Source organism: Dryobates pubescens, chromosome 13 (genome assembly GCF_014839835.1).
Source record: "Dryobates pubescens isolate bDryPub1 chromosome 13, bDryPub1.pri, whole genome shotgun sequence".
NCBI lineage: Eukaryota > Metazoa > Chordata > Aves > Piciformes > Picidae > Dryobates > Dryobates pubescens.
In genome coordinates this window covers 27,773,708-27,788,390 of record NC_071624.1, presented here as the reverse complement: position 1 = coordinate 27,788,390, position 14,683 = coordinate 27,773,708, and the positions used below count along the sequence as shown (strand labels likewise).

Below are 14,683 nucleotides of genomic sequence, written 5' to 3'. Positions count from 1 at the left end.
CGGCGGGAGGGCAGGGCAGCCCCGCAGCGCGGCCAGGGCAGCCCCGCAGCGCGGCCAGGGCAGCCCCGCAGCGCGGCCAGGGCAGCCCCGCAGCGCGGCCAGGGCAGCCCCGCAGCGCGGCCAGGGCAGCCCCGCAGCGCGGCCAGGGCAGCCCCGCAGCGCGGCCAGGGCAGCCCCGCAGCGCGGCCAGGGCAGCCCCGCAGCGCGGCCAGGGCAGCCCCGCAGCGCGGCCAGGGCAGCCCCGCAGCGCGGCCAGGGCAGGCAGGGAGCGAGGGAGGCTGGTGGCCGTCAGCGCCGCGGCGGCGGGGAATGAGAGGCAGGAGCGACACGCGTTCCTTCAGCGCTTTATTGATTAGTCCTTTGTACAGGTATTTACACACGAGAGGAATGCGGCTCTGGGAACACGGCTGTGGGGAGAAACAGATGAGGAAAAGTCCTCCCCCAGCCCCAGGGTCCTCGGAATGCCACTCATGCCCCGGGACAGGCACGGGACACCCCACACTGCCCCTCCTCCACAGGCGAAGAGAAAACTTCCTGTGCTCCCCAAAACATTTCCAGGCTTCCCAAAACTTTCCTATGCTTCGTGCCAGCCCAGTTTTACTGCCGGCACTGCTGCTCCCCGCTGTGCTTGCCACTCATGATCCAGCCAAGAATATCTTTGTGGGCCCAAGGCCTCAACTGTACCCTGCTCAGGTGGCACCTCCCACCAAACACACCACGGGGCCCCTGCAGCTGCAAAAGCTGCTCTGCCTAGCACTGCCTCTAGGACCACGCTGTCGCTTAAGAACACAAAACTCTGAGCTTGTTACTGGAAGATTAAGTCCACAGCACCCCAGACACAAGGGCAGGTAAGCAACAGTTGAACGTTCACGGTGGTGGTGCAACTGCCAGTAACACACGGGAGAGGCAGGGTAACTGCTACTCTCATCCCGACTTAACAACTTCATGGGAGCGAAAAACAGGTTCCTATAGGTCCCTGCTTCCTCTGAAATGGAGGCATCATTTCACCCCCAACCCTTTTCCTCCTGTGAAGAAATCAGCATGACAGCAGCAATACAGGATTGTCAGCTGTAGGCTGTTCTTTATGGATCCTGTTCTACCCCTAAAAGCAGGCTGGCTGTCAAACTGTTCAAGTCCTAACAGTAACAGAGATCCCATGTCCCACCTGACAGGAAGGAAGACACATAATTAAGAGTTTGCTGCCAGACAAGCACTGTTTAAGCAGCAGTAATTAAGTCTATACAGGTATCTGCTGGCTGCAGGACAGCGTGTTGATTTCACCCTCTGTCCTTTCCAAAGGTTCTTTGTCCAGTGGCTGAGACAGCCCCTTGCACTGCCACAGCACTGCCTTGCAGAGCCAAACTTGAAGAAACTGCTCAGAGAGGACTCAGGGGAAGAAGGGATAACTAGGATACTTCCAGAAAAATCACTAAAATCAGCAGCCCTGTGAGTCAGTTATATTTTGTCATTTAAGCAAGACCAGAGAAAAGAGCAAGTTTTGAAATTTCCTGTTAAGGTTCCTATCACAAAGCCTCTGCCCCCACAAATCACCCAGAAAGCTGGAAACCCAGAGACAGCCAGAAAGGTCACATGGAGGCTGATGTCTCTCCGGATCTCTGCAATCCTCAGAGCTGCTCAGAGCCACTCTGGCTTGTAAAAGGAGGCAACACTTGATTTGCGTCGTGGCTGGGCCCTTCACATGTGAAAGCAAAGTTCTCACAAACATACACATTGTAAGCTTGCAGCAATTTCTCTGACCTGCACGGTTCTGCCAGGGCCCTCCACACAGACTACCAAAAAATCACAACCCACCAAGCAGAGCAAGCAGGAGCAGAAAGCCAAGCACCACCTCACCGCAGCTAACAGCAGGTTAAAACAAGTTCTTCCTGCCAAAGCAGAAACCACCAAGGTAATAGGGTTACAGTGGCAGAAGGAGCAGGGAGCTACCCTCCAGTAGTTGGAACACATCCCTGCAACGAGGCAAGCCTTTGCTGGGGGAGGATCCCCCCTCAGCTATCCTGTATCATCACAACACACAGCCCAGTGCTCTATACACACAAGACACAGTGGCAGCCTGCTTAGCACCACCTCCCACTCTGTGCACTCCCTTCTCTCACAAAACCTGCTTCACACTGCTCCAGCACACAGCCCAGACAAGATGTGGAACTCGCAGGCTGCCCCACCACATGCTGACTGAATCCCAGAAAGCAGCTGCATTGCAGGAAGGCTGAACTCACACTCCTGCTCCCTAATCCAGCCTCAATGGTGCTTTCTGAAGCAGCAAGAAGTCTGGGCTGACTCTTGATTTGCACATGGGCAAGGGAAAAAGCAACAAGCTGGGGCAGGCTGGATGCAGAGCTTGGTTTATAAAGGAAGACTGGTTGCAACTGGAAGGGCCAGTTTATTAGAGAAACCTCACATTGCAGAGAATTCACAACAGATTGGAAAGGGTCCAGGCCTGCTGAGGAGGCTAGTCTTCTGCAGCAGCAAAGATCTACAACTCCAGCCCCAACCCCAGCAGGTGCCCCAAAGGGAAGGGTTAACTGTAACACAGCTTATGTTTACAAGCAGCCTGAGAGCCAGTATTAAAGTTCAAAAGAGCCTCCCCATTAGACAACAGTTAAAAATGGTTTAAAATGTTTAAAAGCTCCATGTTCTTGGCTGCAGCATAATGGGGAGGCAAAGGTCTACCACACACACAGGTCTCTGTGGGGTTCGGCACCCGGCCTGCTCTACCAGTGAAGGCCGGAGGGGGGCGTCTTCTCGTCTTTGTTGCTTTCCAGAGAAAAGGGTGGGATTCGGACATCAAAGTGGGAGCCATCAGGCCTCTCAAAACGAAATGTGCCCCTGCAAAATAATGGCAGAGATCAGGCCGAGGCCAAGCACAAGCACAGCTAGGAATGATCAGCTAGGAGGTAAGACACAAGCTCTCCCATATCCTGCTGCGTTTGTAAGCCCTGTCTAGCAGCCGGTGCATCGGCTCAGCAGCAAGGACACCTGCCTGCCAAGATGACTCATTTACTGGAAGACTCCTGGGTGGCTGACATCACATCTCTGATACACATCTCCTGAATAAAGATGCCGTGATGGGAGCCTCCAGGAGGTAAGCACACGCCACGCACTGCAGCGGTGTCTGCCTGCCGCCCCCCGCAGCACACGGAGCCCTCGCAGCTATTTTTACAAACCGGTCGCACCTAAATTCGGATTCCTTGGCAGAAGCTCCACTCCTTAAGAAGTCTGTGACAGTATGAAACCTCATCACAGATGGAATTTGGAGTAGCTTCTGCTTTGCATTTCAGAAAGGGCATTTCCAAACTGAATCTGCCTGTCCTTGTACAAAGAATTTGTTTCCTGCCCTGAACTGCAGATGGCTGCGCTGCAGAACAGGGCATGGGCGGGAGGACCGTGGAGAGAAACTAACAGGTTCTCATGACACAAATGAATGTCAGAAGTCAAGCTGAGCAGCTTCTGAGCTACAGAACCTTTCTTTCTCTCTTCAGGATGCATGCAGGGAGGGAAAAACTACTAAACAAGCTGGGTTTATTCCCCAGAGCACTCAGACTATTCAAAATGCAAAGGAGGGTATATCCTATAAGCAAAGAGCTCCTCTCTTGCTTTCCCAACTCAAAGGTAGTTCCAGGGCAGCTTGACTCTGAAACACTGATTGCAGAAATGAAACCAGAAGACCTGACACACAGCAAGCAAGAGGTGGCTGCACAGTACTTGTCCACACAGAGATGACACTAAATGTGCTAACCTGGTTGAAACAGAACAAAGGGAAGCTGCTTTAAGCCTGTGGCACAGGACAAGAACAACTCAGCTGAGCACTTTCCTTCCTGTGCTCACAGAAGAGGAGACTTGAACACCAGTTAGACTGAAGGCCTTATCTGGCCTAAACTGGGAATAACCCCATGTGCCATTCCTTGTGGACACAGAACTGCACAGCTTCACCCAGAGATAGAAACAAACCCCAGACCTCTCCAAAGAGAGGATAACAGGGCACACATCCCTCAGGAAACACTACCAGGAAGCACTGCCTCCTGCACCAAGGACTGAAAAGGACAGAAGCTGAGTACAGCAGAATAAACAGTGAACTGCTTCATGTCTTTTAAAATCCTGTTTAGGTCAGACCACACACAGGAGGAGAATTTATTAGCCTGGAACCTCTCTTGGTGCAGAGAATCAATAGATCTTATCACTAACCAGGATGCTGCTATGGAGAAGCTCATAAAAGTTTTAACTCTCAAATAGGTCCTGTTCAGTCCACTCCCACCACCTCTCAGCCATAACTCCAGACTGCAAACTGCATCCCAGCTCAGTGATGTGGGGCCCTATATCCAAACCACTACTGCAGCAGTTAAGTGTTTCTTACCACATGTGACCACTGGATGCCTGCAGGGAGACGTGACTGCTGTACTGAAATGCTGGCTGCTCTTTGGATAGAACTGGCTCCTGAGAAAACAAGAAGAGACCACTCTGTATCAGCAGCTGTTCTCCATAGATAGGCACCAACAGGAAATTTATATAGTGAGAAGAGAAACAGACAGATCCACACCTGAGTATGACTACCAATTACACAGCAAACAACTTGTGCCAGAAACACAGATTATTTCAGTTTTCCCATTACCAGTCATTTAGGATCAGTCTCTTAACACTCAGTGTGAAGTTCTGGATCATGCATAACCACAACAGATGAAAAGCTCATGTGATTTATTTTTGTCCTCATTGCCAGTTTCCCATTCCATCTATCTCTACTGCCCACTAAGCAATTCACTGGCAAATCAACCCACAAGAAGAAAGGACTCCAGCAGAGGGCTTCCCAGAAGCAGCTACCTGATACCTACCCTTCCCACCACGCCGCGGCCCCTGACCGTTTCCAAGGTGCCAGACAAGCTAAATATCCTCCAGTGCCGCTCCCGGAGCTGTACCACTTCGCTGTCAAGGTTCTCCAGGCGGATACAGTAGCGCCACTGAACAAAAGAAAGGCTCTTATCAAGAGCTGCAATCAGCTGCAAGCCGTTGATAACCCACAGCTGATACTGGGAAGCAGTCACCAGGCCAGGGCTACTCTCCCTTGGAGCTTAGCACACAGCAGTGATGCCACAGCAAATAAACTCCTTCCCTTTAGCTGCTTCGTGAAACAAAAGGCACTTACCCAGTAGACATGGGAATTCTGGGCTTCCTGTCAAGAGAAACAGAAGACTTTAGCAGCTGCCCTTCAATGCTCAGCGCCAAAACCTCTTCAGCTGTCAGCACAGCACACACACAGGGGCTCTCGTGCTGTGCCAGACATGGATAACTCACAGGAGCACAAAGACAGATGCTCTCCAGACAGCCCATCAGTGAGTGCCTGGCACTGGCTTGGCTCTAGACATGTAATCATGAGATGGGAGACTTGCAAGGATCTCCTGACTGTGAAGGGTTGATCTCCCTACATATAAATTATGTACTTTCTACAGATCTGGAAACACACATTTCTGTGCCTTCAGGCACCTGTTTTTCTGACAAGGTTAGGAAGAACATCAGCTGAGCTCCACAGAAATTGCAATTCCACACCAAAATGTCCACTACCATGGCACAGGCTCCTCAGCAGCTGTGTTCATCTGGACTTGGAAATCAAACTGCTGCACCAGCTCCTAGCCCTCCCACTCAGAAGCTTACTGGAGCCTAATTATTTTGAGTGGTCCATATCAAGTCCACATGCTATAAAGGGCACATGGTTATCAGCTAAAGCCAGAAGGCCTTAGTCAAACCCTCTAACCCACACTAGAGCCACGAAACAGGTAGACACCCAACAGCACCTCATCACTGGGCAGGATAACAGATGTGTCTCTCATTACAGGGCAGATGGCCTTATTGCCACCTTACACACACGGTGCCCATCTGTGACTGTAGCAGTGAAGGAGCAATTCACCAGCTTTCCTAAACATCTTTCTAGGTCTGTTCTGCAGAACACTACAGGGTATTCCCCATCCTACAAATAATGAGCAAAAGCCAGTCTGCAGGAGCTGTTCTCCAAAAAAATTATGGGAAACAGAGTTTTGTGTTCATAGCTCTGCTGGACATCATGACAACAAAATCACAACTATGATTAAACCCTCATTTCTTCAGTAAGCAGAAGGTACCTTCAGTCAGTAAACTAGCCTTAGCAAAACATGCAAGTTAAGCAAATCACAGAGCTAAAGCAGCTACGTGCATCCTAGACCTACCCTCATGCCCATATAGAAGGGGATGACTGTGACGCGGATGTTCTCCGTGGTTTCTCGGTGCACATCGGAGAGCTCCAGCCAGGGGTGGTTCTTCTCCTGCCATGCACACAGAGTATCCCTCGCTACAAAAGGTGGAACTGTAAGGAAGGAAAGACGAAAGTTTGAGGGTAGGGTACTGCATCCAGAGTGTTCCACCCTCAAAGCAACTCCCTTCCCATAGTTACAGAAGTTATTGGAAGGAGGCTTTGTGGTAACAGAACCCAAAGCACACCTTGATTTTTACACCCTATCGCATACAATGGGTTCTGGGTCCTTGTTACAAATGGCTCTGAAGAGCTCCCACCAAAGTCAGAAATTACCTTTTGTTTGGTCATACATGAGGAACCTCTCAAAGAGCTCATGCTGGATGGGCACTTGATCAGTGGAGCTGTAGGGAAGGATATCTTCATGGCTTACATAGTCTAAACCTAAAAAAAGAAACCCCAAAAGCCATTGAACTTCCCCAGCAGAAAGCAGCTCAAGAAGGCCCCTGACAGAGAACATAAAGCAAAGGATTTTGGCAGCAGCAGCCAAAATGACACACAAGAATAGAGGGAGCAGGCCAGTAATGAGCCCTGGCAACATTCTCCTGCAAGATTTCTTTATGTAATCATTTCTCTGATCACAACACACTGCCTGGGAAGTGATTGCACTGCCACAAAAGGGCTTTGGGCAGGAAATGCACAGGACAAGAAAGGATCTAGCTCTGCTGGACACAAGCAGAACAGCCCATATGCATCAAGGTATGTGTATGGGATCTATGTCTCAAGAGCACAAGGTAGGCATGTTTGTGTCTGATGAGAGACTGCTCAACTTCCACCTATCCAAACAGGCTTCATGTACTGTAGTCATTCTGTTGCTTCCAGCACAGCCCTAAAACAGAGACAGATGTGCTACAGGAACGTCCTATAGGAACTGCTGCTGTGCTGGCAGAAGTTGACTTGTTGGTGACTCTTCCAAGCTTCCCTCACAACAACCCAGACCCTCCACAGGGGTTACAGGTGCAGTTGACTCACCTGGTATGGCATAGAGGGCTCTGCTGTCATCATGATTTGCGAGGAACGTCACTGCTTCTGTCTGTGATCTCTGGGACTGAGAGAAAGGGACACAGGTTTATGTCTTGTGTGGATTGGTGTGGGCCAGTTCACAGCCATGTTTCAGTTTACTGTTGTGCTTTCTGAAGCGTGCAACGTTTATTTTACTTAACCAATTCACCTCAGAACATTTCTCCTTTTAACTCCTCTAGATTAGTTCTCCACTCAAACAAGTGAAGAGCACTTCCAGTGCTGCAACCCACACTCATAATGACCTGTGTGCAACAGAACAGGAATGCCAACAGGATGAGGAAGGGAGGCTGGAGAAAGGAAACAGGGAAAATACAACCTGAAGAACAAATCTGTCCTAAAATTCAAAACAATCAAGTTAGCCAAAGCTACTTCCCTCACAGTGCTTGTCCATCTTAACCATTCATATAGAAGAAGATATTGGAGTTTGGGCAGATATTGGAGTTTCAACATCAAGATGATTGGTCACTTACTATATGTGGACAATCCCGGGCATCTATTAACACCTGATAGTAAGTGTGTGTTTTGCCCTTGACCTCTTTGGAACCATGGCCTGTTGCATTCTCACTCCTAGAAAGAAAAGGAGAGCATTGAGCCCAAGCACAGGATGGCAGCAAACTGTTGTTACCAGGATCAGGGACACTGATTCTTTTAAAAAAACCCCACAACATTTCAGAGTCTGTAATCATCTGATTCCATCCAAATTAACTCATGTCAGCCACCTACACAACAACAGATGACCTAAGATGACAGTCAGTGGTGAATGTCACAGGCACAGCAGCTCTGTTTTCAGACAACTCACAAGTTCTTCCTGCTGAGCCCAAAGCTCTTGTTTGGGGTGGGTGTTTGTATTGCCCTTGGATTCTCCTTCTGTGTACTCCTCATTCCCTCCCAGCACCCTTCCAGGGGGAGATAAATGGCAGAGAGATGTGAACAGCAGCTCAGGAAGGATGAACTCAGCCTAGTGGGTTGAAACTGGACAGCAGCTGACAGCTCACTAGAAATCTACAGAAGCAGCTGCCTGCAGTTTTAACACAGGAGCCTAGATGTAACTCAAAGAGCAATACAAAAGTGGGGGGGGGGGAGGTGTTAATAATAAAAAAGATCAGAAGCATGATCTATTTTATTATTCTTTATTCCCTTCACACACACACTCTCATCAATCATAGTTCCAACTCATCTCCACCTAACACAAAACACTCACACAATGTCTCTTCTCCAAGCACCTTTCTTCTATTTATGCAAAACAGATCCATGATCCTCCTTAAAAAGGCTTGTTTACCCCAACCAGAAACTCTCTACAAAATGTGATTGTAACAGTACAAGAACCAGAACCAATCCTTACTTCTCTGTGACAGGAGAAGCCACATCTCGATCGTAGAGCCTGGCTTGCCAGGGGAACAGGACTATTCCTCGATAGCCAAACACACTGTGAAGAAACAGCTGAAAGCAACAAAGAATTGCATTTGAATACACAGCAAACATTAATCAACTCAAATATGACAGAAAGCATGAAGCCAAGAGCCCTTTTTTGATAGCATTATATACATATGCTAACTAAGATACAGCTAGAAACACTGACAAAGGGTAGGAATGCACAGGATAGGAAGAAAGAAGAATCACCGCTGTGTGATCCCAGAGCAGAAACAAAGAGGGAACACACACAGTCTGGGATGAGAGAAGAAACTGACATCGTTTCTATCCCATAGAAGTGAATGGCTAAACTAGCAACAAAGTAATAAGAACAGAAGTGCAGAAAGGAGACCAGCATGGGAGAGAGTGCTCAGGAAGACAGCAACAGGTCTGTGAATCACAAATGCAGGTGTGACAAGTTTAGTTATTTCTCGAATCCAGTGATTGTCTCTTTTGCTCCTAGAGGGAGAAAACCCTTAAGCAGCAGCAGTGGAGCAAAAGCAACAGTTGTGTCATGCTGCAGATTCTTATCAACTTGCTACTGTCAGATGACTGGCAAAATGCAGACACAGCACAGACAAGGAGTACTGAACTGTGAAAATACTGGGCGCCTGCTACAGCACAGCAACCTCCACATGGTTCAATCACCTGGCTACCCCAACTCCATGGAACAAACCTGCAGGGTCAGCTCTGCTTCCCAGAACCACTTACCTGCCCCGTCTCATACTTGCCATGCTGCTTTGGTGCCTCAAACACCCCCACAGTCTCCAGCACTTTGCCTTCCGGGCGGTTTCTAGGAGCAGAGAGGCAGATTGGTTGCCATGCAGGGGCTGAAGCATCCCCCAGGACAAAGGGCACCCAACATCTAAGCTCCAAGTACTGGTCAGGCACAGCCTCCCACTTCCTACCTCCCCCGTGAGAGCCCCACTACACACTAGGCTGCCCAGTCAACAACTCTCTTCCCCTCTTCCCTACCAGTCTCCCAATTTCTCACTGCCTTGGATATTTCCCTGCCCAGTTGCACCTTTAGCCCAAACCCCCCACTCTCCCATGTACCAACCCTAGCCAACCCAACAGCCCCCCAGCTCTCAGACCCCCTCCAAACACCCATCGGAATCTTTAACCTCACCTCCCTAGCCCCTCAAGCATCCCTTGACCCAACCTCCCCAAGCACCCCCTAACCCCACCTCCTGTAGCTTCTCAGAGCCCGTAATCCCACCCCCAAACACCCTCTCAGAGCCCCCCACCGCCTGCCTTCCTCAATCCCCGGGCAACTACTCCACACCCCCTCTCCTCACCCTAACCCTTCCCTCAACACCCTCTAAATCTCCCCCAGGCCGAGCTCCCCACTTCACAGGCCTCACCGTGACGAGAGGTGCCGCTGCGGCGGCACCAGCAGCGGGAGCGCCGCGGCTCCTACCGGGCCCAGAGGTCGCAGCCCACGGGCCGGGGGCGGTTCCCAGAGCGGCAGCCCACGGGCCCGGCACCGGCTCAGCGCCGCCGCCACGTACCGCCGCGCCGCAGCGCCCGACATCCCGCGGCCGGGCCGACCCCGCCGCCAGCCCACAATGCACCGCGCGCCCCCGCCGCTTCCCGGCGGCCCCCGCGGGGCGGCGGCGCCGCTCTAGGCCGCGGCCTGGCTCTATGGTGCTCTGCGTCGCCAAGGCGACGGTAGCCGGGCAAGATGGCGTCGGCGGTGGAGGCCGGGGGGAGGCTGCGGCGGGCGGTGGAGGGAGGCGAGCTGGCGGGGTTGCCCGCCGGTCTGCGGGCCGAGCTGGAGGAGGCACTGGCCTCCGAAGGCGCCCTGGTGTCGTTCAGTCTGCTGCGGAGGCTGCACACCGCGCTGCGGGAGGCAGGTAGGCCGCGCCCGCCCCTGGCGCGACGGGCGACCACTGGCCGGTCCTCCGTTAACCGTCCCGTCCCCCACTCGCAGAGTCCCCGCTGCACCTACATGAGCTCCTGGAAGGCAGCGAGATCCACCTGCCGCCGGTGCCGGTGCCGCCACGGGTATGTGAGGGCCGGGCACCAGCCTCGGGAGATGACGGTGGCCCCCGGCCCTCACGGTGGCTCTGCCCTTCCCTCAGAACCCCGAGCTAGTGGCCCGGCTGGAGCGGATAAAGGCCAGGCTGGCCAACGAGGAGTACCGGCGGATGACCCGCAACATCACCGGCCAGGTGAGGGTCCTGCTGTCAGGATATAGCTAGCAAAGGAAATGTGCCCCATGGTGTGAGTGCAGTGGGGAGGTGGGCAGGGACTTGAGAAGTGCACATTGTCAATGCATGGAGACCATAGGTACAGCGTTGAGGGCAGAGGTGGGACAGGGCTATCAGGATGGTGAAAGAGAAGAGATACTGACATTTGGGAACAGCTCGCAGTGTCAAAGATCTTAGGTTTTGATCTGGAAGACTGAGCACCGTCAGTAAATGTTTTACTGGGAGCATCTGTGCTGCCCTTTTCTGAATGGTTACATTTTCATCATAGTTTTAAAATGAGATCATTCGTGGCAAGGTAGGAGCTGGAAAAACAAGACATTTGGGCACTTGCTCTTTGTGAGGAAGAGCTGAGATCTTTTGGCACAATGACCATTTGGACAGGCTAGAGACTGTGCTGACCTTCCTTGTAATCCCATCTTGTTATCCTTCCACACTGGTATCCCTGTGTGTTTAAGTCCTTGCATGTATCCTCCCCCTGGGAAGATCTGCTTCACTCTCTGTCAAACTTGGCCGCTTCATTTGTGAACCAACACAGTTTGAGCAGAGTTGGGTAGTGACAGCAGCATTGCCAGGGAGCATTCCCTTGTCTGTGTGCTCCTCATGTTCTTCTTGTCTCCCCACCACTATCTGGTGTTAGAAATTGTGTGATCACTTCTGATCTGACAGAATGTGCAGAGCTTTACAACATTTATTTCTTGCCAGTTACATGACAAGGTGGGACCCTTTAGTGTCTGCAGACAAACCTGCAGCTGAGAAGCCATAGGCAAGGTGTATTGATTAGCAACAATCCTTTCTCACCGTCTGAGAATCACCCCACAAGTGAAAATCCAGCAAAATGTGGTTGCTGTTGAACTGCTGCTGCCCCACAGCCCACCTGCCCCCCAGCAGCTCTCTGCACTTCTGAGTTTCGGGGTCTGGGCATTGATGCTGCTTTTATTATGCACTTAACATTAAAATGTTGTAATCCCTTCCTCTAGGAGACGCACGGGACATTGGCTGAATTTGGGAGGCAAGGTGAGTCGCTGATGCCTGGCAGTGTGCACCTACAGGTTAGTCACAGGAGCCATCGTGTCACTGAGCTGTTGACATCAGACTGCTCTTCTCTGACCAAGTATCTTGAGTTCCTTGAGTAAAGGAGCAGCCTGTTGGTTGCTCTATCAATACTTCTGGAGGCATTAAGCATGTGAAGCCTTGGGTATTTCCATAGCCTAGCTGAGAGGACCACAGTCGGTCTCTGTTAGCAGGGTTACAGCTTGGCCCCTCTCTCCAAGCCTTACCTAAAAGCACCACTGTCTTTCCCCTTTCTCTCCAGTTCGCTCTGTTAAAGCTGTTGTCATCACCATATTCAACTTCATTGTCACCGTGGTGGCCACCTTCGCCTGCACGTACCTGGGCAGTCAGTACCTCTTCGTGGAGACCGCGGCGGTGAGTGAGCCCACAGCCAGGCAGCACACTCACAGCACACTGCTGGCCAGGCAGGAGCAGCAGATGTGCTTCCCAGCCTGGCTGCAGCTCAAAGCACACACAGGGTCGCTCATCTCCCTTTGTGTGTCCGCAGCGTGTCCTGTCAGCCGTCATCGTGGCCTCAGTAGTGGGTTTGGCCGAGCTGTACGTAATGGTGCGGACCATTGAAGGGGACCTAGGGAAACTATAACCACGTGTGTTCTCCTGGACTGCAGCCCATGTGCTGGAGGGTTTTGCCCTCCCCAGAGGTCCTTAATTTGGGGCAGGTTTATCTTCAACCATCTGTCTATACCTGCTTCTGCTACTGAGAGGATGCTGCGTTCCTCAGGCTTCGTCCTTTGCTTCCCACTCCTTAACATTCCTGAAATGAATCATGGATTAAAAATCCCACAGCTGCAGAACAGAAGATGGAAGGCCTGTGGACTCAGCACCCCAGCACAGAGGGGTGTCAATTCCCACTGTTCCCACTCTCCTGTGAAGCTGTTGTCCTTTTTCCTGGAAATAAACAATATTGTGTTGTTTGCTGCCTTCTTCCTGCCTGGCAGGAGATGTCCGTCACTGTGTGGAACACTGAGCTGGCATCTAAAAGACACCACTGAGAGTCATGAATCTTCCCTCTGCCTCTGCATCCTGTGTCCTGCTGCCAAAACCTCCCTTTGCCTGCCCTTGCTGTGCCTGCTCCCTTGCCTGATTTGGGGAGATCGTTTTTACCTTGTGACCCACTTGGCAGCACCAGACCCAGCTGCCGTTTAGGGGCAAGCCCTTCCCTGCATCACTTCAGGAAGATGATGGTGTCTACCCCAGCCACATTGGGCTTGGGACCTACCTCTGCTTTGTCTGCAGCAGCTCAGCTCCTCATGCAGGGACTGCTGTCTCTCCTGACCTGCAGCTCTGGGGCTGTTGGTGCCACAGGGAGGAGCCTGCTGAGTTTCAGCTACCCACCCATAATGTGCCTCCTGTGGACAGCGAGCAGTACAGGGCTCTACCTTCCATGTCAAAGGGTGCCCAGCTTCTGTGGGTACGGAGGGCACACTTCAACGCAGAGCCTGGGGGCTTCTGGGATGCTGCAGAACAGAGAGTCAACAGAGCCAGCTCAGTGCACCCACTGTAGGGCAGGGGACACTGAGGGTGGGCCCCGGGGACCCGGACACCTGCTGGGTGGGCACCCTGCCAGGGCTGGACAGGGTGATTAATGCTCTGATGGCAGCTAAGCCCCTCTGCAACCACGGTTTAATATCCGATACGGGGAGCTGCGCCGGCACCTGCGAACGTGCCTGCGGATTAGGGGCGGCCGCGCCACAATCATCCGCGGAGGCGGCCTCAGATTAAGGTATTGTTTCCAAAAGATTAGTTGGCATTAGGGAGCTGATGGGGAGCTGGCCCTGCCGGGCCACATCGGCATTTAGGATATTGGATGACATCCCGGGGACCTTTGGGACCGGCGGTAATTCCACACCCTAATGAAATCGTGGCACGGAGCTGGAAGGGGGGGTCTTGGTGCTGGGGGTGGTCCGCGGTGCTAGGGGGTCCCAACCACAGCTACGGCTCGCCCAGGTTGGTGATGGCCGCGCTGTAGATTAGGTCAGAGATGGAGCCCAGAGAGGTGGGGAGGCCCCGAACGGGGCTGCGGGCTGCCGGCGGAGGTAGGGCAGGGCCCAGACACGGGCTGGTGCCGTCGGGGGTTGCTGCGGAGGGACCCGGCTCCCCGGGTGGCGGCAGCGGTGGTGGCGGAGGCTCCGGTTTGGTGCTGCGGATCCTGCGGGCGCGGCGGTTCTGGAACCAGACCTGGGCCGAGCAGGGAGCGAGGGAAACCGTGAGACCGGCGGCGGACCGACGGGGCAGCCCCCCGAAGGAGATCTCAGCCCCGGGAGGGAGAGGGAGAAGAAGGGAGAGAGGAAGGAACGGAGTGGGAGGGATGGACGAAGGGTCCTGGTCCGCACTCACCTGGATCTTGGCCTCGGGCAGCTGGGTGAGCTCGGCCAGGCGTTCCCGGGTGGCGATGTCTGGGTAGGGCACAGCGGCAAAGGCTCGCTCCAGCTCCGACAGCTGTCCCCGGCTGAAGGTGGTCCGCCGCCGCTTCCGCGGCCCCCCCGGGCAGGGGCAGGGCCCCGGGCCGCAGCTCCCCCGCCCCACCGCCGTCCGACCCCCGCTCGGCGCGCCCGCCCCGTCGGGGAAGGGGAGCAGCGGCTGGGGGGCGCGGGAGGTGCCCGGGGCTGCGCTCATCCTGCCCGGCTCCGCCAACCCACCGCAGCTTCCCCGGCTTTTATCCCCCCCAGGCTCC

General features: G+C 53.1%; 3 protein-coding genes across 3 annotated transcripts; 1 reads left to right on the top strand and 2 right to left on the bottom strand.

Annotated features, from left to right (window-relative positions):
• Nucleotides 1–2,364: 2,364 nt before the first annotated feature.
• Nucleotides 2,365–10,308, bottom strand: POLDIP2 (DNA polymerase delta interacting protein 2). The gene is made up of 11 exons (XM_054166379.1): nucleotides 10,090–10,308; nucleotides 9,437–9,518; nucleotides 8,658–8,755; nucleotides 7,786–7,882; nucleotides 7,265–7,340; nucleotides 6,569–6,676; nucleotides 6,210–6,346; nucleotides 5,156–5,182; nucleotides 4,845–4,970; nucleotides 4,373–4,452; nucleotides 2,365–2,847 (listed from the first exon to the last, which is right to left on the bottom strand). Exons 1-11 carry the CDS (start codon nucleotides 10,257–10,259, stop codon nucleotides 2,733–2,735), a joined length of 1,116 nt encoding a protein of 371 aa, XP_054022354.1. The 5' UTR covers nucleotides 10,260–10,308; the 3' UTR covers nucleotides 2,365–2,732.
• A 49-nt stretch (nucleotides 10,309–10,357) lies between these two features.
• On the top strand, nucleotides 10,358–12,696 carry TMEM199 (transmembrane protein 199). The gene is made up of 6 exons (XM_054166380.1): nucleotides 10,358–10,581; nucleotides 10,659–10,732; nucleotides 10,810–10,899; nucleotides 11,916–11,952; nucleotides 12,251–12,363; nucleotides 12,497–12,696. Exons 1-6 carry the CDS (start codon nucleotides 10,410–10,412, stop codon nucleotides 12,590–12,592), a joined length of 582 nt encoding a protein of 193 aa, XP_054022355.1. The 5' UTR covers nucleotides 10,358–10,409; the 3' UTR covers nucleotides 12,593–12,696.
• Nucleotides 12,697–13,935: 1,239 nt separating this feature from the next.
• Nucleotides 13,936–14,645, bottom strand: SEBOX (SEBOX homeobox). Its single transcript, XM_054166878.1, has 2 exons — nucleotides 14,347–14,645; nucleotides 13,936–14,187 (listed from the first exon to the last, which is right to left on the bottom strand). Exons 1-2 carry the CDS (start codon nucleotides 14,623–14,625, stop codon nucleotides 13,942–13,944), a joined length of 525 nt encoding a protein of 174 aa, XP_054022853.1. The 5' UTR covers nucleotides 14,626–14,645; the 3' UTR covers nucleotides 13,936–13,941.
• Nucleotides 14,646–14,683: the final 38 nt, after the last annotated feature.